This window comes from Rhinatrema bivittatum, chromosome 4 (assembly GCF_901001135.1).
Source record: "Rhinatrema bivittatum chromosome 4, aRhiBiv1.1, whole genome shotgun sequence".
Classification (NCBI taxonomy): Eukaryota; Metazoa; Chordata; class Amphibia; order Gymnophiona; family Rhinatrematidae; genus Rhinatrema; species Rhinatrema bivittatum.
The window spans coordinates 335,053,721-335,074,946 of NC_042618.1; the positions used below are offsets into that span (position 1 = coordinate 335,053,721).

At 44.1% G+C, this 21,226-nt stretch overlaps 1 protein-coding gene and 1 pseudogene across 6 annotated transcripts in view; one reads left to right on the forward strand and one right to left on the reverse strand.

Moving 5' to 3' along the window:
- The window catches only part of MGAT5B (alpha-1,6-mannosylglycoprotein 6-beta-N-acetylglucosaminyltransferase B), a 498,248-nt gene that overhangs the window by 367,758 nt on the left and 109,264 nt on the right, over window positions 1-21,226 (reverse strand). For all 6 annotated transcript variants that reach the window (XM_029600396.1, XM_029600400.1, XM_029600401.1 and 3 more), the window contains exon 3: window positions 4,409-4,559. In XM_029600396.1, the coding sequence (XP_029456256.1) occupies window positions 4,409-4,559 (151 nt within the window). The remainder of the gene's footprint in view (window positions 1-4,408; window positions 4,560-21,226) is intronic.
- On the forward strand, window positions 10,426-10,516 carry LOC115091400 (annotated as a pseudogene).

Here is a 21,226-nt window from a genome sequence, read left to right on the forward strand (position 1 = left end):
TTTGGACTTGAACAAATATATGACTAAATTCATATGGAAGGGGAAACAAGCCCGGATGGGTCTACATTAACTCTAGTTCCTAAGGCACAAGGTGGCCTTGCTCTCCCTAATTTGCAATTATATTTTTGGGCTGCATGGCTAATTTTTTCGAAAGTCTGGATGGATGGCGGAGGCGAAGCCTTGTTACAAATGGAAAAGAATCAAGCCAAGGCAGTTAATATTGGGGTGCTTCCTTTTCTCCCTAGCGACTCCCCTAACATTTACAGGATTTGTCACAATAGCCCTTTAATTGCGCATATTTTAAGTATTTAGTGCTGGGTCCTGCGATTTTTGGGTCGCTCTGCCTCGGATGCTTTGTTAATTGCACCTATTTATGAAAATCCTCTTTTGTCTGGATACACTTTCTCTTCTGCTCTTAAGGAATGGAGGGGAAAGTGGCCTCATGTTTATTGCCCAGTTGTGGGATGAAACTGGATTCCTGTCTTTTCAGTCATTATGTGAAGACTATGACCTCTACTCCCACTCGTATGCATTCTATTATCAGCTCAGGGAGGTCCTATGGGAGAAGTTTGACCTGTCCCAGCCGCTGCGTCCATTGGACGGTTTGGAGTCTTTTTTGAGTGACCCTGATGCCTATGTGAAGAGCATATCTCTTATATATGCTGGCATTTTGCATAGTAAATATGGTCTTTACACACCACAATTCATAATTATGCCTGGAATTCAGATCTTGATCTTTCTCTCCACCATAAGGCTTGGAAACGAATATGAAGCGCGGCACATCATGTTTCCATCTGTGCTCGGTGCAAAGAGCTTTTGATTAAATTACTAAATTGCACTTATCGCACCCCTCTTTTTTTAGTCACGGTGCTTTCCCGAAGCTGGGACACTCTGTTGGCGAAGGTGCGGTCAATCTGGCTCCTACAAGCACATGTGGTGGTTTTGTCCCATAGTGGGCAGCTTCTGCAAATTACCCAGGAGATCGCTAATATTCTGGGTCTCTCTGTCCATGTGACCCCTGAACTGGGTCTCTTATCCCTGTCAAGTATAGGGCCCTCGTGGGCCAATTACTTCTTGCAGCACGATTTTCTGTAGCTACCTTCTGGAAGTCCTCACTCACGATATAGCTGAGATTGAACAATTGCGTTATGATTTAAAAAATGAGCACGCTAAGTATTTGTCTATTTGGGGCCCCCTACAAGGAATATTTACTTACTCACTAAGGTTCTCTGCACCAGGATTCGATGTCTACTCAGCGATCTGGTCCTTTCCTTTCATCCTTCTTTACTGGTTTCTGTTCATGTATTAGGAAGAGATTTCTCTCCCACTATTTCTCTCTATCATCATTGTGCCGCATCAACCTAATGACATGTGCCTTGATCAGTTGTTTAGTTTGTTTTTCAAAAAATTTAAATAAAGAGTTGTAAAAAAAAAAAAAAAGTCAATCATTTCTCCTCTCATTCATCTCTTTTACAAGCTGTTTAGCCTTTCTCCATAAAGGAGCTTTTCCATCTCTTATTTTTGTCAACCTTCTCTGTACCTTTTCTATATCCTCTGTCTTTTTTGAGATTGGCAACCAGAACTATACAAAATAGTCAAGGTGCGGTCACAGGCTCTCTCTCCCTCAAACACACACATACATATAGACACACACACACACTCACACACACACACACAAACACAAAACCATCCTCTTTCTCATAACACATAAGGTTCTCACCCCTGCCCCTCATCCCCCCCCCCCCACATATGCATAGGCTCACACATACACATGCTCATACACAATGTCTTTCTCTCACACACATCCACACAGGCTCTCACACCCACCCACACAAGCTCTCTTGCTTTCACATACAGAAAGACAAACAAACCCACACACACTCTCAGGGTCTCCCTGTCTCTTCTGGACTGAGGCCCTGACTGCCATACCTCTTTTTGGCTACCAAGGGGTGGGGTCTGCAGCGGCCTGCCAGGCCTCTCTTTTGGGTCACTGTGCCTCTATCTCTCTTGGCTGCTGGGTCATCTGTGCCACCTCCTGTCTCTCGGTACTCTGGACATCCACCCAGCTCGTTCTACCCAAAAGCCAGCCCTGTGTGACACTCCAGGACTAGTGTTGATTACCCCTGGTTTAGCCTATGGTACAGGGAACAGGAGGGCAGAAAGTGTGGCTGGGGCAGAGTAGAGAAGAGCTATAATTCAGCCCTTCACCTCTTATTGTTTCCACCCTCCCCTCTCAGGCAATTGCAGGGAACAGGTGGCAGGGGGCAGGAGAGAGAGAGGCTGGAATTGGCAGCAGAGCAATAAAGAGTTCATTTTTTTGCCTGAAGATTTCTATTTCTAATTTGTGATCTCTTGGTCTGAATTTGGTAAGGATCTGCCTGTGTTCTGCAGATATGACAGAGGCGATTGTTCTGCTAACATGTAGTCTCTGTATAGGGATCTGTAGCAGTGCACTTTATTCTGCTTTCCTAATATGGGGTGTGCTACATATGTAATGAGTGTGTTTTGTAGATTATTGTTACAGAGTGTCTGGAAGTGAGATGAAATGGTCTCTGTCTTCAATTAAACTGCATTTATTAATATCTGTGACATTTTAAATGTTTCCCTTCTCCCCAAATTCTCATTTGTCTTATCTGTCTGTCTTGATTAGCTTATAAGCTCCTTGAAGCAGAGAATGTCTTTTATGTCTGTACAACACTACATACACTTTGCAATGCTATATAAATGTTTGGTAATAGTAGTAGCAATAGTATTAACTATTAAATGTTTTAGGGCCCAATTTAATATCTGCTGTTCTGCCTTTCCATTGATAGGACTGTTGTTGTTTTGAGTTCTGGAAATTAGCACTGTTTTGGTATGGCACGTTTGCTATATAGGTTCTGAGTGACTTTTTCTTTTTTGCAGGGTCTTGTGTTTCTTCAAAAAGTATTTTGTCTTATTTATGAACTTTTTATTTATGAACTTTTTATGAACTTTTATATACCGGCATTCGTTGGAGGGAGTTTGTGGCATTGTTACTGCGGTAACAGAATTTGAATTTTTTTTTGTATAGTGAGTAGTAAGGGAAGCATTTGGTTTTAGCCCTACCTTCAGCCAATGCAGTATGGATTTGTTTTAATTTATAAATATCTTAATATTTTTGCAGTCTAGCCACAAAAATCACAGATGACACATTCATCAGATGTTGTGAAATGATTGTGTGTGTGTGTGTGTGTGTATGTATACATATACACCACAAAGTTTAATATTTAAAAGAATGAAGTCAAATTATGTGTTTTTATGGGGAGGGCCTCAAGACTGAAGTTGTGCCTAATACTCTTGTACCAATTCTGCAAATGCCTGAAAAAAAAATTAATCAGTGAATTACTGTTCAGAAAAGATACTCATTTGATGCCTTATAATCCAGGCAGGTCGCTCAGATCTATGAATGAGATGTTACCAGGGAAAGGCAATCTTCAGTTTTCATGGGCCCCAATCCACTTCGCTTTTCAGGATATTCTTATTGAATACACACACTGCTTCAATTGTTTGCAAGATATCTCATGAATATTCATTAGGGATATCCTGAAAACCCAAGTCAACTGGTGCCCACGAGGACTGGAGGTTGCCCACTCCTAGGCATTATTCCAAGTCCCCTCCATGAAGGAAGCTAATTTACAAGGAGCTTGAGAAAAAGCTTTTTCTGTTGCAACTCCCAGACTTTGGAACGCCTCACTGAGCGAAATTCAGTTGTCTAAGGATTGTTTTATTTTTTGGAAGTTCGTGAATCATGGTTATTAGTTTCTGCTTTTTAATTATACTGCAAGTTTTGCCCTTTTTATGGTTATGGGGATCGTATTTGACATAGTAATTATTTTCTTTTTATCAGAGTTGCTTGTGAATTTGACAGTATTCAGGCCATTGGAATTACTTTTTATTTTTTGTTATTGTTTATCATCAATGTTTTTAATATGTACATTTTACAAAGTATATTAAACACCAATAAATAAACAAAATATACATCTAAACCAGTGATGATAAACTCCAGTCCTCGAATGCCGCAAACAGGCCAGGTTTTCAGAATATCCACTCTGAATATGCATGAGATAGATTTGCATACAATGGAGGCAGTGCATGTTTGAGGCACTCAGGGACTGGTGTCTGCCAACCCTGATCTAAACAGTAAAAAAACAAATGAACAAGAATAAGCACAATAATAAGTTACAGAACATTTTTTCTTGTTATCTGCTTTGACTAGGTCTTAGGAAAGGCAGCACAAAAATTTAAATAAATAAGGAAAGAAAATAAGGAACATAAAATTAGCTGGTAGCAGGACTCTGTGTAGCTTGCATACCCAGTGGCTTTCAAAGGGCCATGAACATCAGAACTAAACTGGGCAGAAACAGCAGGTTTGTGTGAATTAACTGACCTATCCATGGAGGAATAGTGCGCTAACTCGTCTCCTTTCCGCAAGTCGCTGCCATTCTCAAGTCGAGCAAGCATGTCCATTCTCTTCGCAATCATCTCCAGCATGTCGCTCATTTTCCTCAGCACGCCTCGGGACTCCACGGCGCCCATGACTGAAACAGGAAAGCAAGGCACAAAGATAAGACCAAGGCAGTGTTGCGCAATCGCAGAGACTAGCAAGTGGTGTTCATTTCTCAAATGCAATGTTCTTTGGTGACAGGCTTGGGGTGATGAGCCACGGACACTCATGAAACTGAGACATTGGGGGGGAAAATAAATCCTACAGTCTATATAAGCAGGCAAGGTACAAAGCCCCACCATGTAGACCTTCACTACAAAGTTCTGTTGCTGCATCTCAACCTCAAGTACTGACCTGCTACTCCAGTCCTGTGCAGAGCCCTATATATCTCTGCCAATGCACCTCAGCCCAAATCTGTAGCACCCTTTCTGTTCCAGTTTACAATCTTTACACAGCTCTGCCAGTGAACTCCAGTCCTCTCATCCGCAACACTGACTCTCTTTCCCCATTACTCGAGCATGAAGCTAGATTGCCAGAAAATTGCTGAAGAACAAAGTAAAACTGGTTTTTCATCCAACAGCAACCAACCACACTTTTGTGGTCACTTGTCATTCCCTTAATTCAAAGGATGCAGTTCACTGGATGCACATCTACCAACTGACAGGCCCTGATTGAGATACCTGATAATATTAGGGAACGTGTGTGGGGGAAAAAAATCATTTTGTTTTGATTTTTGGTTTCAGTGTGGGTTTTTTTTTTTTGAGGGGGGGGGTTCAGTTTGTTTAATGATTATTTTGTTTTGTTTGCTCAAAAAGAAGAAAAAATGGTTCCTCTCACCCCTTTCGTGGGTTTCTCCAACGTAGAAAGGGGCAAGAGCCATCTACAGTCGTTCCTGCCCCACCAGCTCCTGGTGTGAAACTGGTGCCGGCCAGCCCTGAGGCGGATGCAGTTTTATTCAGCCGTGCAACAATCGACACCACCTGCCAGCATGCCCTTCTACAAACCTTATATTGGGAAGCATTCCCCAAGTCGTATTTTTTGCGTGCTTTCCTTTCTTGCTGCTAATTCTTTTTCACTATGACGAGCAACATCTCATCTACCTTTTTCTGTTTTTCCATCTTGTCTCAGATTCTGCTTTCCCTTCAGAGCCTCCATAAATATTCCTGCTTTTCAGTCCTTTGCATATCCCTTCCATCCTTTCTCTACCATTCCTCCCCTTTTGTATCCTTCCTGACTCTCTCTCTTCATTCTAGTTTTCTCTTCTTTTCCTCACACTCTCTGCTTTCCTCCCCATTTCTCTTGGTTTTTGTTCTAGTAACGGCTAGAATAGCAAGAAGTTGTTGAGGGGTTTTTTTTTCTCTGGCAATCGTGAGCATTTGGCTTGGAAAGTAAACAGCCCATTATTCACACAGACAAGCTGAAGAAACTCATGCATGTGAAGGTGAGTGATTGCATGCCTCAGATGAAACCCTATACCCTTACTAGACTAAAACTGGCACAAATGAAACATTTAAAAAAAATAATTCTGATCTTCCATCACCGGGAACTGCACTCCCAACAGCAGGAAAAATTACTTCGATTTAGCTAATTGTTCTTATGTGCACGCCATTGGAATCCTACACAAACTTTTCTGGAAATTGATCTCCAATTAAGAGAACATTGCACAAAATTATGTAAACATCAGACAGGCTGCTCTTATCCGTTTCCTTCGCATCCATCACTGACTCCATGCTTTCCATCTTGCTGCACCCTATGCCTGAAGTTCTGTTTAGTTTATTACATTTGATGGATAAATAGCCTTCCTGAGTTGAGGGTGTAATACTCTCTCTCTCTGCTCATATTCAAATCCATTCTAAAAACCCACCTTTTCAGGCAGCTTTTAAATCTGGCTCTCCTTGGTGGAAACATAGAACATGACCACAGATAAGGGCCATCTAGTCTGCTCAGTTTCACTCTTGGTGCAATACCATAGACCACATTTCTTTAACTTTCCTCTCTCATATCTAGCAATCTTTTGTGCTGACCTGCTTCTTGAAATGTGTTGCCATTATGTAGACACTGATCATAGCCTTGTTAATTTTAGCCATGTTTATAGCTAATGCCAAAGGTCTTTACTCGGTCCTTATCCTATCCCACTACTTTTGATACTGTTGATCACCACCTACTCCTTGAATCTCTTGTAGAGACCCCTTGGGATCTCCACTAGATGGCCCTAGCAGGTTAGGAAATAAGAGGGAGAGTATCCCGTTCCTATCGGCACCTCTTGTGAGGATGCTGGAATTGGAAGCTCCTGGCTGCAAAACTGCAGGTGGGGACCGAATTAAATGTGTTAGTTTTGAATTAGTTTTAGGAATAGGGCTGTTTCTTTCCCTACATCATTGTTCTCTGCGCTGGAAGATGTGAAATATAAACAAGCTTTTAAATAAATAAATAAAACAAACCACTAAAATCCGTTTCTTCCTTTCTGAACATGCTACCTGAATCCTTATCCACTCTGCTACCTGCTCCTCACAGGTCTCTCTCCACCACAATCCATCCAGAATTCAGCTGCGTGACTTATCTTTTTCCAGTGTTGCTACACCCATATAACCCCCTCTTCCCAGGTCACTACATTGGCTCCTTAACCGTTCCCGCGTAAAGTTCAAGCTCCTCTTACTCATCTACAAGAGCCTTCACTCTGCAGCTCCTCATTACCTCTCCCTACACGCCTCTTCATGAACTCTACTCATCAGCCAAGTCACTCCTATCTATACCCTTCTCCTCCACTGGCAACTCCCGACTCCATGCTTTCCCCCTTGTTTCATTGCATGCTTGGAATTGACTTCTTGAGTTGGTGAATCATGCTCCCTCTCTTGCCTTATTCAAATCCAGTCTAAAATCCCACCTTTTTGAGGCTGCTTTAAAATCTTAACCCAGATGTAGATGATTCAGGTTCTTGAGAAACACAGGCCATTTTGGATTTTCAAAATACCCACACCGATTATTCATGAGATGCATTTAGATATCTGCCTCCATTGCATGCAAATGCATCTCAAGCATTTTCATTGTGGTTATCCTGAAAATCCAACTGGCTTGTAGCACTCGAGAATCAGAGTTGCCTATTCCTATCTTAACTCCTTATTTTCCTGCTCACAGCCTTATTAAATTTAATCATTTTCTTAATACATGAAATTCCTAAAGTCTCTTTTGCCCTGTATGTTTGTCTTGATTAGATTATAAGCTCTACCCAGCACAGACTGTCTCTTATGGGTGTTTTTGTACCGTGCCATGTACAAGTAGCACAATAGAAGCAATAAGAAGTAGAAGCAATTTTCTGTAATATATTTCATGAAGCCTCTTATTTGCCTTGTCTCTGTGTCTTGACTAGACTGTAAGCTCCACAGAGCAGGGATTCTTATCTATACAGTGATGTGTGCATCTAGTAGCACTATAGAAATAAGTTGTACCTGTGGTGTATAACCTAGTTCTCATGACACACCTCCGTTGTGTTACAGAAAGGGGGGCCTTGAGAGGCCTTAGCCCTCTGTTATGTGCACGCAGGCTTTGGCTAGACGGAGCAAGAGATGCCATGAGCAGCTGCTGCGCGAGAATAGGAGATGTGTGCTCTTGGACCTCGGTGAACCCAGAGAGGAGCTCCAGGGAAACACAGAGGCTGGTGAGACAGATCCGTGTCTGGGTCGAGACCAAGCCCAGGCCCCTGCTGACCTGATTACCTCAGTGAGACCAACCACCCTTGGTTGGTCTCTGAGTGGTCCTCAGACTACTCCAAGCCCTTTCGGACCTGCCGCTGGAAACGGCAATGGCAGCAGGCCGGACAGGAGACGAGGGCAGACGAAGACTCTGGATCATGAAGACTGAAACAGGAGACTTGGGGCGTGAAGACTCAAACGAGAAGCTTGAGCACGAAGACTCAGGATGTTCTTAAGTACTGGTTTGAGGCTGCAACGCAGCGCGCCCTACACAACCCACAGCCCATGGACTGGTCGCAGACCATGATTAAGGGTGGAGCAGACTCCAGACGAATACATGGTAGTTGAAGCCGGAACATGGCGAAGATTCAGTAGAAGCCTGTACCAAGGCGTGCCCTACACAGCCCTACACAAGGCGTGCCCTACTCGTGCCCTACACAGCCGCCCGTGGCTGGTTGTGGACCACACTGGAATGGCACAGGTTCAATCAGAGTCTTAGGAATGGACGGTGCAGCCACCAGAACATCCGCGGGCCGAGACAAATTCCAGGGTAAGGGACCAAGACGAGACTTGGCTTCGAGCAAAGGGAAGGGGGCCAAGGCGAGACTTGGCTTAAGGCATGAAACATGGGACCAAGATGAGACTTGGCTTCAAAGTGAAGATGACCCTCCGGAGACTAGTGCTGCGAGACGAGAAGGCTTGCCCATGCCACGAGGTGACGAGACACGACAGGACACGCCAGAGAAGGTAGCCATGAGGAACCAAGGGTCCAGGAAGCAGAAGCAGAGACAAGGCATCAGGAAGGAGCCCAACTGACCAAGGCTCCAATGTCCGAGAACAGGAACCGGACGAAACGGATTTACTCTCGGGATGGACATCTGGAGGACTCGAGGAGCTGGAACATCTCAGGAAGATCACGATACATCAGGAAAACCACGAAACATCAGGAAGAGACCAGGAACATGAAGAACGATAAGGGATCCCACGAAGAACAGGAAATACCAGCAGGAGTGAAGGCGAGAAGTCCTTGAGGCAAACTAACTCCTTGCGAAGGCCCCTAAGGACTGGAAGCTGGGCCCTTATATATGGCTGAAGATCAGGAAATGCCCTGGGAGGAGTCCAGATGGGGCTAGGAAGCTTACCCTTTATCTCTCTGAAGGAGGCGTGGCTCACACCCTAGGAGATAGAAAGCAGGAAGTATGCAGAACCATGGCCAGCAGCCATGCTGCAGGAGCAGTGCAGGGAGAAGCCAGGCCTCTACACAGGCCTTGATGTTAGCAGCGGCTCCTGCCGCTGTTGGGAGTACCAAGGACGGCTCCAGCCGCCAGGAAAGCCTGGGGACTGCGGCCTCCAGGCCTTGAAGCTGAAGAGAGCGTCGGCGGCACTCCCTGCCGCAAGAGGGTCCCGATAGGCGTGGCTCCAAGCCATGCTGAAGATTAAAGTCCAAGGCTCCTGCGCTGCGAAGGTAAGTGCAGAATCATAACACGTTGTATGCAACTCTGTCTCAAGGATATCTTGAAAACTAGATTGGCTGGGTGTGTCTGAGAAATGTGCTGAGAGCCGCTGGTCTAAATTATTACTAACATTTCTTCTGAACCAAAAAGCAATAGTATGAGCATTTAGTCTAATGAATATTAGGCTAGCTGGCTGTGAATGGACTTCTTCATAAAATATATCAAGATCAGGAATAAATACATATTTTGCTTTATTAATAAAATGGCAGCAGCTGTTTAGAAGGGTTGCCTATCCTTATAAAACCAAATCCTTCAGCAAATGGAAATGCAGAGCACACAGAAGGTGGTATGACCCTTTGCACAGTCCTCTGCTATCTAGTTACTAATGGCAGTGCCATACAGATTTGCTTTTAGAATTCTCAGTCTTGTTTTTTGTCATGGCATGCTGTCAGTGTTATGATCCCAGAACAGGAGCGAGGCTGGACAAAGACAAGGCAGGCTAGAGCAAGACAGGAACAGGATATCTTCTGCCTATACCAATCAACTCCCCCTCGGGTGCTGAGAGCTGGCAGGATTTGGACAGCAGCAAGGACACAAAAGCTAACTTTCTTTGAGAATCAGATCAGAATCCCTGATGAGCCTAGTGATTAGTATTTGGCATGCTCATCCCTACAGCCCTGGTAAGGGAAGTTTGGTTTACTGCTCAGATGGCTCACCAGGGTGGGCTTCAGCTTGCTACTCCCAAAGCTGGCAGTTCAAGACCCACCAGTTCTCACACTTGTTGGATACAGTAAAAGCGAATGATCTGTCATCAGTATCGCTTTGGCAGCACATATACTAAAATTGGAACAATACAAAGAAGATTAGCATTGACCCCTATGCAAATTCATTGGGCATTCCATATTTTTGGCCATGTTCCTTGCAGGTTATCCTGTACAGAAGGGCTCCCAATCTAACAATACATTTCTGCCTTAAATATCTGAGATCTAGCAGAAACGTTTTCTTTATTTGCATTGTGGTGTGCCTTTTTGAGGGGGCTGCTCAATTTTAAAGAGCATAAAGACTGGATTTTCGATTGTTAGCTGAACAAAAAGTAAGGGATTAAAAATCTCAACTGAAGTATGCTGTGGATTAGACAAGATCCAAGATTTTGCATGTAAGGCCACCGGCCTGGACTCTGGTGGCAGCAGCGGCATCCCTCCTCCACGCCGCTGTCCCTCCTCCCTCCTCCAAGCCGCTGTCCCTCCTCCACGCCGCTGGCCTGGCCTCTGGACACGGCGATGGCCCGCAGCAGCAACCCTCATCTTTTCTGCTGCCACCAGCCTGGGTCAGCAGTCGTGGCAGGGGCAGGCAGGGTGGCCACAGTGGTGTTCTGAGAGGGGCATTTTTTGCCACCTCAAAATTCTGCCGCCTGAAGCGGCCGCCTCACCCTGCCTCATTATAGAACCATCCCTGGGTACAGTACACCGTGGTCGGCAGCATGTTACATCAGAGATGTGCTGGCAGTTCCACTGAAAGACTTGTTCAATAGATCCCTGGAAACGGGAGTATTGCCACAAGATTGGAGAAGAGCAATTGTGGTCCCGCTTCCCAACGCTGGTAGCAGGTAGCAGGCTGGAAACTACAGGCCGGTTAGCTTTACCTCAGTGGTAAGAAAATTAATGGAGACTCTGCTGAAAGATAGGATAGTGAACAATTTACAATCTGGGAGACTGCTTGGCCCAAAACAACATAGTTTCACCAGAGGGAAGTTCCTGTCAAATGAATCTAATTAATATTTTTGATTGGGTGACTAGAGAATTAAATCAAGGAAGAGCACTTGATGTGGTTTACTTGGATTTTAGCAAAGCTCTTGATAAGGTCCATATAGCAGTGGTTTTCAAGCTTTCTTCTGTCGGGACACACCTAACAGATGGTTCTCACATGCATGACACACTGAACATATTACTGTCACAAGCCTAAATGTAAACATACACTCTGCATTCACAGAAACACCCTCCCGACACCCAACAATGGGTGTAGAGCAGAACTAGGGCACTAACCATACAATTTGTTATGCTCAGGTTTGTGAACCCTTGGACTGACGGGAGGATGGTAAACCTTAGGAAGTGGATCCGTAGGTTCCCCCGTCAGGTGGCGAGGCAGAACAGAAGAAGTGACCAGCTGACCCTCGGCACTGGAGACTGAGGCGACTGTGGAGGCAGACGAAGAGTCATGACGTCGAGGAGAGGAACTGAGTCTTCGCCACTGGAAGCCCGCAGTCCCCCCAGGAGGAGCCCATAGGGACCTGGGCCGCTGGGACTTATGTGGACCTTCGAGAGGTCAAGGAGTCGAGAGTTCAGAGCAAGGGCTAACTGGATCTTCACCCCTGGAAGCCCGCGGTCCCCCCCGGGAGGAGCCCTTAGGGACCCGGGCCGCTGGGACTTAGGTGGGCCCTTGGAGAGGATGGTCCAGAAGAAATCCAAGGGCAAGTGCCAGAGGATCATCGCTTATCAGTCCAAGGTCACACACCAAGGGATCGCTGCTTGCCAGTCCGAAGTCACACACCAAGAATCACCGCTTGCCAATCCGAACCAGGAACACCAAGACAAGACAGGAACCAGGAACAAGGATCCAAAACACTAGAAGACTCACTGAAGCAAGCAGACTTAGACAGCGCTAGAGGACGTTGCCAAGTCAAGAAATGAGCAGAGGAAGCCTCCCTTTATACTTCCTCTATTCTGGCTCATTGAAGACAGCTGTAGGTAGTTAAAGGGGCTAGGCCCCTTTAAATCTAGGGAGGAGGCACAGCCTCGAGCCTAAAGATGGTGGTGGCCATCTTGGATTTCCTCCACAGAGGAAATGCTGCCTGATGCCGTGAGGGAGGAGCAGGGACAGCTCCCCACCCGGCGGCCATCCCGGAAGCCTGCACCGGAGCGACGGGCACGGATTCAGGAGCCTCCCCCAGTGCTGCCGCCGCGGTCAAGGTAGGGGGCCGCAGTCGTGGATGTCCAAGGCCGCGGAACACAACACAACTCACCATACAAAAAAAAAGATATTCTGCTTCTTGTGTCATCTCAGTATCAGCAAAACAAACTCTCTCTACTACGAGGTGCAATAGCCCTCCTTATGAAAAGACAGTAGTTTACCACCAATGCATGTCCTATTGAGAAAACACAACAAATAAGATTGATATAAATACTCACATGCTAGTAAAATACCTCACCTCAGTCACATACACAGACAGAATTCCAAATAGGGAGTCAGCAACTGGAATGGAAACCCAGAAAAGCCACTATGCATGCAATGCAAAACTGGAGCAATGGAAACAAAAATATAGCACCTAACATACTCCCAGGCTTTGCATTAATGCCCATAAGCCTGGGAGTATGGAATGCACTATACCAATAACAACCCTACCTATGAAAAGGCAACACTGCAAATATTAAACCAGGCCCTAAACACTAATACACCTCCTATTAGGAAAACAGAACAAGCCAAGCTGCTATATAAATTCCCACACATAAATAATTGTAAAACGATACTAATAAATGTTTCAAAACAGCTGACGAACAGAATAACATCCAACAATTAAAAACTCAAAAAAAATTATTAAAATTTCTTCAAACACCAATAAAATACTTCAAAAAAGCAGTCATCATATAATACCCAATAATTAAAATGACAATCAATCAAGAAAAATGCACTTAAAAAACACCTTTATTTACCTTCTCCTGCAACTCTCCTACTTCTTTCCCTTGCAGGCCAATAGCACACACCAGAAGCAGTAGTAGCTGCTGAAGCTTTGTCCTCACAGTCCCTCTTCCTTAGGGCCCAAGACCAGTCTCTCTCACACCAGTCACCTTCCTGACTAGTCTCTTTCTCTCTTTCACACACACATACCAGTCACCTCCCTGACCAGTCTCTCACACGTCACCTCCTCCACTCCTCTCTCTCAATCACCTATACACTCTCTCTCTTACTTACACACATGCTCTCAATCATACACATGCTCTCAATCACACATGTTTTCTTACTTAGACACATACTGTCAATCACACTTGCACAAACATGCTCTCTCTTACATATATGCTCTCAATCACACACACATGCTCTCTCCCTCTCTGGCTCACTCTCACTCAACACAAATAACAGCTGTAGTAGCCTCCTCCTCCAACCCCCGTGGCCCAAGAATGAAGAATCCCATTGGCTGCAAGAGCTAACACTGCTTGATCGCCAGCTGTGCTTCCATGGGTGGTTCTATCATGAGGCACGGTGAGGTGGTGGCCTCAGGTGGCAGAATTTTGGAGCAGCAAAAAGTGCGCCACCAAAACACCCCTGCTGTGGCTTCCTCATCCTGCCTACAAAGACAACCTGCAGCATCTGTTGACATCCTGCGGTGAGGTTGGGAACCCCATGGGCAAGAAATAAAGAACAGTGGTGGCGTGGTTTTAGTGACATACCTGCGGAGTTCCCACCTGCGCTGTCAGAAGAAATGAAAGGTGGCAGCAGCGATCTTAGTGGCCTGCCTGAGGGGTTTCCAACCCTGCGAACAGCAAATAAAGGGCTGGGCAGCATGGTTTTAATAATGGTGACTGGTATGGTTTGTGGGGTTCCCAACCCTGCAGGCAGAAGAAATGAAGGTTGGCAGTGGTGATCTTGCTGGCTTGCCCGTGGGATTCCCATTCCCCGTGGGCAGGAAATAAAGGCTGGGCAGTACAGTTTTAGTGCTGCGCCCATGGGGTTCCCACCCCCTTAGGCAGAAGAAACACAATGGTACTCTTGGTGGCCTGTCCATGTGGTTCTTTTCCCCCAACAGGCAGAAAGAAGACATGAGGCTGGGCATGAATAGAAAAGAGAAAGGTTAGTGCATGAAAAAGAACTTTGTCCTCATCCATCAGCTTAGCTCTCCATCCTTCTTAGTGAGAAGTGAAGGGGAGTTGAAAGTGAGTGAATGAGAACTTTCTCTTCTTAGAAGGAACAGGGAGGGGGCTGAGCTGACTGAAGGTGAAGTTCTCACCCACCCTCTTCTCCCTTCCCCTTTTCACAACTCTGCTCTCTTTCCCTTCTATTCTCACTAACAGGTCGATTCCGTAAAAAGTGCGGGAGAGCCAGCGCTCCATGTTGAACACCTGCTCTCCTGACATGCGCCCAGACACCTCTCCTGGGCAAGCAATTCTCTATTCAAATTAGGTGTTGCGCTAATAAGGAGGCGCTAGGGACAATAGTGCCTTCTTATTAGCGGTAGAGCTGGCTGTCAGCGGGTCTGACAACCGACGCTTGATTTTACCGACAGCCATGGGTTAGGAAAATGGACGCCGGTAAAATTGAGCATCCGTTTTTACAACCTGCTCACTGGCGGGTTAGATTTTTTTTTTTAATTATTTCAAATGTTAGGTTCCTCCGACTTAATATCGTTATGATATTAAGTCGGAGGGTGTACAGAAAAGCACATGGTGGAAGATAGCAATACTATGGAAAGACACCCTTAATCTCATCCACACTCCTCATCCATATTCCTCCAGTCAATCACCCACCCCAAATGGGGTCTCTTCCTTCTATACCGCTCTCCTCCACTCAAACAAGAAACCCTCCAAGACCTTCTTACAGTCTTGACAGACATCACCTGGAACACCCAAGAACCATTTTTTCTCTGTGACTTCAACATTCAGGTCAATAATCCATGCTCTGCATCAGAAAAGGAATTCCTAGCTGTCTTGGAGACCCTTAATCTGACCCAACTAATCATCAGCAGCTCTACACATGAAGAAGGCCACACACTCGACCTTGTAACTGCACCACATTACTTACTCTCAGAGTTACATATCAGTAATATCCAGTCTTCTCTCTCCTGGGCCGATCACTATTTAATCTGCCTAGAGATGTATCTGCCTCTTGTCACAAAAAAGCCTAATACTTCCACCATACAGCTTATCAGGTCTTTTCTAATATAACTACCAAAACCTTCCTTCCAAGCCTATAAGAAATGGAATCTCATCATCTCTCTCCATCTCCCAGTGCCAGCAATGGTACCTACTCTATCACCAAACTAGTAGACAGCTGGAACTCCAAGTGATTTGTTTATTTTATTTTTTATTACTTGTTATTTTATGATTATGGATGTCATAAGATCAAATCCAACAACCCCAATCACAGAGGAATGTATATTTTTCAATAAGTACTCTCCAAAAATAATTTGGGAAATTGTATCAGAAAAAATGTGCTCTTACAGTCGTCTGGCTCTTGCCCACATAGGGCTGCAACCAGTATCGTGTATATGGCGCACACAGTCACCTCATTTACTCTCCCAACAACTACAATTTTTCCATTTTTTTAAAAGCCCCAATCATGTGACCCCAATTCCTATAACCAAATTTTACCAAGTTTTGAAATACTTATCTGAACTATTGCCCAACACCTAAGTGCTCCGAATATTTTCTACCTTTCTTTCTTATATTTCTTCACACCATATTCGCGCCCCACTTGCGCTCCAATCACTATCTTGTTGCTGTAGTTTCCACCACTGTTGAGTATGTTCATTGTTTCTATCCACCACTGCTGCCGTTATATACACATTCCCGTGCCTCCCGACATCGGCGATGTTTCGGCGGTAACACCCGCCTTCTTCAGGGGATTTCTCCTATATGCAAGACACATTTATTCTTATTTAATGAATCTTTCAACACACTTTCTAATATTTCATGGCATTGCAAAGCGACTTACTTTCAGCTTCCGGCTGCACCCGGCTCCTTTCCTCAGCACACAAGTTCAAAAGATAGCGCCTCTCGCTCAACCCCTCCCCTTCAGAGGCTTCTCCTTTTAAACCAATCATAATTCCCAACTTTCCTCCAATCAACTTCCCAATAGATACACTGACCAATCCACTTCCTTATTAAGTCCCTCCGGTTGGACTGTGCCTAATTTAAATATCCACTTTTGCTCCTTCTGCAGCAACCTAAGATCAACATTGCCTCCTCGCTGATCTTTTTTGACAGCTTCCAGTACTGTGTACCTCAGCTCTTCAAAAACGTGGTCCTTTTCGGTGCAGTGCTGCAGCAACGGTGCTTCCATTTTTAAAAGTTTCAGAGCACTCTTGTGCTCAATGAGGCGTGTTTTCAATCTTCTTGACGTCTTTCCCACATATAATAATTTACAAGTGCACCAGATCACATATATCACTACCATAGTGGCGCATGTCCTTCTCACCAACGGGACATACCCTTTCAATCTATCAATTGGCATATGAATATTTGAATGTGCTACCACACAGATGGAACACACTTGACAGGTGAAATGACCCACCTCCTTAGTCTCTGTTTCCTCAATTGGTTTAAAAAAAGAATGTACCGCCATGTCTTTAATATTGCTGCCACGTTTATAAGCCACCATTGGCTGGTCTCTAAAAACTGGATACGTTTGCAAAATGCGCCAATTCCTTTTAATACTCGGTGTTACCCTCTGTATACCTTCAGAGAATGGTAACACACAGGTCATCCTATTAGATGAATGTCTCTTCTGTGGATTTAATAAAAGGTCCCTGTTATTCCAACGAGCCCGCTTTAGGGTTTTGTTCAGGGGACCCTCTATCTAAAAAGCACTGCCCCATCTCTTTCGATCTTTCCTTGAATTCTGCAACAGTGGAGCAGAGCCTTCTTAATCGCAAGAATTGTCCATAAGGGATACTATCAACCAGATTGCGTGGATGACAACTAGAATAACTCAAAGTATTCCTATCAGTAGGTTTCTTAAAGATTGTAAAAAAGAACCGCCCTGAATCAATCACATTCTAAATGTCCAAAAAAGCCACCCTTGCACCTCCAAAATTGTATGTAAACTAAGGGTCACAATTGTTCAGCCATCTTCCACATTCTTGGAACTGTTCCTGCCCTCCTCTCCACAATATGAGAATATCATCTATAAAACAGCCCCACAGTACTATATGCTGTCTACACGGGCAGCCCTCCAACCACATTTGTTCAAACCACCCCATATAATGGCACGCCACACTCGGGGCCATTGTTGCCCCCATTGCTGTTCCACCCACCTGCTGGTAATACACTCCATCAAACAAAAAGAAATTTTTCTTCAAGGCTATGGTCGCCAAAGATACTATGATATGTATCGGGGTGCGTTCTCTAATACCCTTTTCCAATAGTTTGTCCTCAATTACCCGCAGAGCAGTATCCTGGGGGATATTAGTATACAGTGATACTACATCAATGCTCACCAGTGCCACCCCCTCCAAGGACATATCAAGGCCTTCCAGTAGTCTAATTAAATCACTCGAGTCCCTAATATAGGACGGAAGATCCGGAACCAATGGTCTCAAAAATACATCCACAAATTGGGACAGTGGCTGGAATAACGACCCTCTGGCCGATATAATAGGATGGCCTGGAGGGTTCTCAAGACTTTTATGTATTTTTGGCAGATGATAAAACACTGGTGTTCTTGGATGTTCCACTTTCAAAAACCTGTATTCTCTGGTCGTAATCCATTCCTTAAGTAGCGCTTCCTCCAATAAACTATCAATATCAGACTTCAACTGTTCTGTAGGATTACCCTCCAGTGCTTTATCAATCTTCCCATCTGCCAATTGTCTTAAGGCTTCGCCCTTATGTTCAGCTCGATTCATTATCACTATGGCACCTCCCTTCTCTGCCCCCTTTACTATTAGATCAGGATCCCTGCTTATTTCTCTCAAAGCTTCATCTTCTCCTCGGGATAGATTATATTTACCTCTTAGACTACTGGGCTGTATTTTATCTATTTCTGCTTGGACCAAACGTGCAAAAATGTGGATCACAGGGTCCATATAACCTAGTGGACACCAGGTTGAATGCGGTCTTACCACTGAGCCATCCATTATACTGCCCAGGGGAAGGTTTGCAAAGAACAGTTTCAAACGCAAAGATCTTAAAAATTGCTGAAAGAACTTGCAAACTTCAAAATGATTGAACTGAACTGTTGGCACAAATGATAGACCTCTATTCAGTGCTCTTATGTGTGTATCAGTCAGTGATCTTTGGGAAAGATTTATTATTGATGTTCCTTGGCTACTCGGTTGCACCCCTGTGAACGTGTCCACCTCTTTTGATACCTCTGTCCTCCTTGCTCTTCCTGTAAACTGGGCTGAAAATGAACCCGCTGCTCTTGTCTGGGTTCTAAAAAAGTAGGTATTTTACCACCACCTCCCATTGAACCCATTCCCCTTCCTGTTCTTTCATCACCCGAGGAGTCATCCGAACTGGAATCAAATGTTTTTTGTTGAATTGATGACCTTTTCAACTGAGGAGTCATCCAAAAATAGATAGAACCCTTTTTGTAATCTTGTTCGTCCCTTATAAATGTTTTAACTTTTTGCTGCTTGACTTCCTCTGTAAAGTTATTTATTGTCTCCTGATAGTCCTTCCATTTACTTTCAAATATTTCCTCATTCTGAGCTTTTATTTTCTCAACCAACTGTTCCTGTTCCTGCAATAGTAAATCAGCTGTTTTCTTAGCTCTTTCAATTATTAACAGCATCAGGTTTAGGGAACATTTACTAAGAATCTGATTCCATTTATTCAGAAACTCCTCATGCTCAACATATAACTTTGGCTCTTTAACAATCCTTAAGCCCCGGGGGATTCTTTGGGCCCGACAATACTCAATTAAGGTACCATAGTGTAAATTGGTCCTCACTAAACGTTTGCTTAAACGTAACAAACTTTCCCAGTTCTCCCCAACCTGTGTGATTCCCGTAATAAACACAGGGGGTGCCGCCAACACTTCCATTAAATGTGATTGTGCAAAACTGAAAGTATCATCCCATTGCATAGCCATTCTTAATTTATATTCAGCCCTGTATTCAAATTTTCGTAATGAACTCACAAAATGATATAAATATAAGGCTTCTAAATCCTCTTCATGTAAATCTACAAATCCAACAACCCCAATCACAGAGGAATGTATATTTTTCAATAAGTACTCTCCAAAAATAATTTGGGAAATTGTATCAGAAAAAATGTGCTCTTACAGTCATCTGGCTCTTGCCCACAAAGGGCAAGAATTCAAGGAAAGATCAAAAGAGATGGGGCAGTGCTTTTTAGATAGAGGGTACCCTGAACAAGTGGTCCGACGAGCCCTAAAGTGGGCTTGTTGGAATAACAGGGACCTTTTATTAAATCCACAGAAGAGAAATTCATCTAATAGGATGACCTGTGTGTTACCCTCTGTATACCTTCAGAGAATGGTAACACCGAGTATTAAAAAGCATTTTGCAAACGTATCCAGTTTTTAGAGACCAGCCAATGGTGGCTTATAAATGTGGCAGGAATATTAAAGACATGGCGGTACATTCTTTTTTTAAACCAATTGAGGAAACAGAGACTGAGGAGGTGGGTCATTTCATCTGTCAAGTGTGTTCCATCTGTGTGGTAGCACATTCAAATATTCATATGCCAATTGATAGATTGAAAGGGTATGCCCCGTTGGTGAGAATGACATGTGCCACTACGGTAGTGATATATATGACCTGGTGCACTTGTAAATTATTATATGTGGGAAAGACGTCAAGAAGATTGAAAACACGCCTCATTGAGCACAAGAGTGCACTGAAACGTTTAAAAATGGAAGCACAGTTTGTGCAGCATTGCACCGAAAAGGGCCACGTTTTTGAAGAGCTGAGGTGCACAGTACTGGAAGCTGTCAAAAAAGATCAGCGAGGAGGCAATGTTGATCTTAGGTTGCTGCAGAAGGAGCAAAAGTGGATATTTAAATTAGGCACAGTCCAGCCGGAGGGACTTAATAAGGAAGTGGATTGGTCAGTGTATCTATTGGGAAGTTGATTGGAGGAAAGTTGGGGATTATGATTGGTTTAAAAGGAGAAGCCTCTGAAGGGGAGGGGTTGAGCGAGAGGCGCTATCTTTTGAACTTGTGCGCTGAGGAAAGGAGCCGGGTGCGGCCAGAAGCTGAAAGTAAGTCACTTTGCAATGCCATGAAATATTAGAAAGTGTGTTGAAAGATTCATTAAATAAGAATAAATGTGTCTTGCATATAGGAGAAATCCCCTGAAGAAGGCGGGTGTTACCGCCGAAATATCGCCGGTGTCGGGAGGCACGGGAGTGTGTATATAACGGCAGCACTGTAATGTAACAACGAATATATTCAGCAGTGGTGGATAGAAACAACGAACATACTCAACAGTGGCGGATACTACAGCAACAAGTTAGTGATTGGAGCGCAAGTGGGGCGCGAATATGGTGTGAAGAAATATAAGAAAGAAAGGGAGAAAATATTCGGAACACTTAGATGTTGGGCAATAGTTCAGATAAGTATTTCAAAACTTGGTAAAATTTGTTTTTAGGAACTGGGGTCATGTGATTGGGGCTTTTAAAAAAATGGAAAAATTGTAGTTGTTGGGAAAGAGTAAATGAGGTGACTGTGTGTGCCATATACACGATACTGGTTGCAGCCCTATGTGGGCAAGAGCCAGACAACTGTAAGAGCACATTTTTCTGATACAATTTCCCAAATTATTTTTGGAGAGTACTTATTGAAAAATATACATTCCTCTGTGATTGGGGTTGTTGGATTTGTAGATTTACATGAAGAGGATTTAGAAGCCTTATATTTATATCATTTTGTGAGTGTCATAA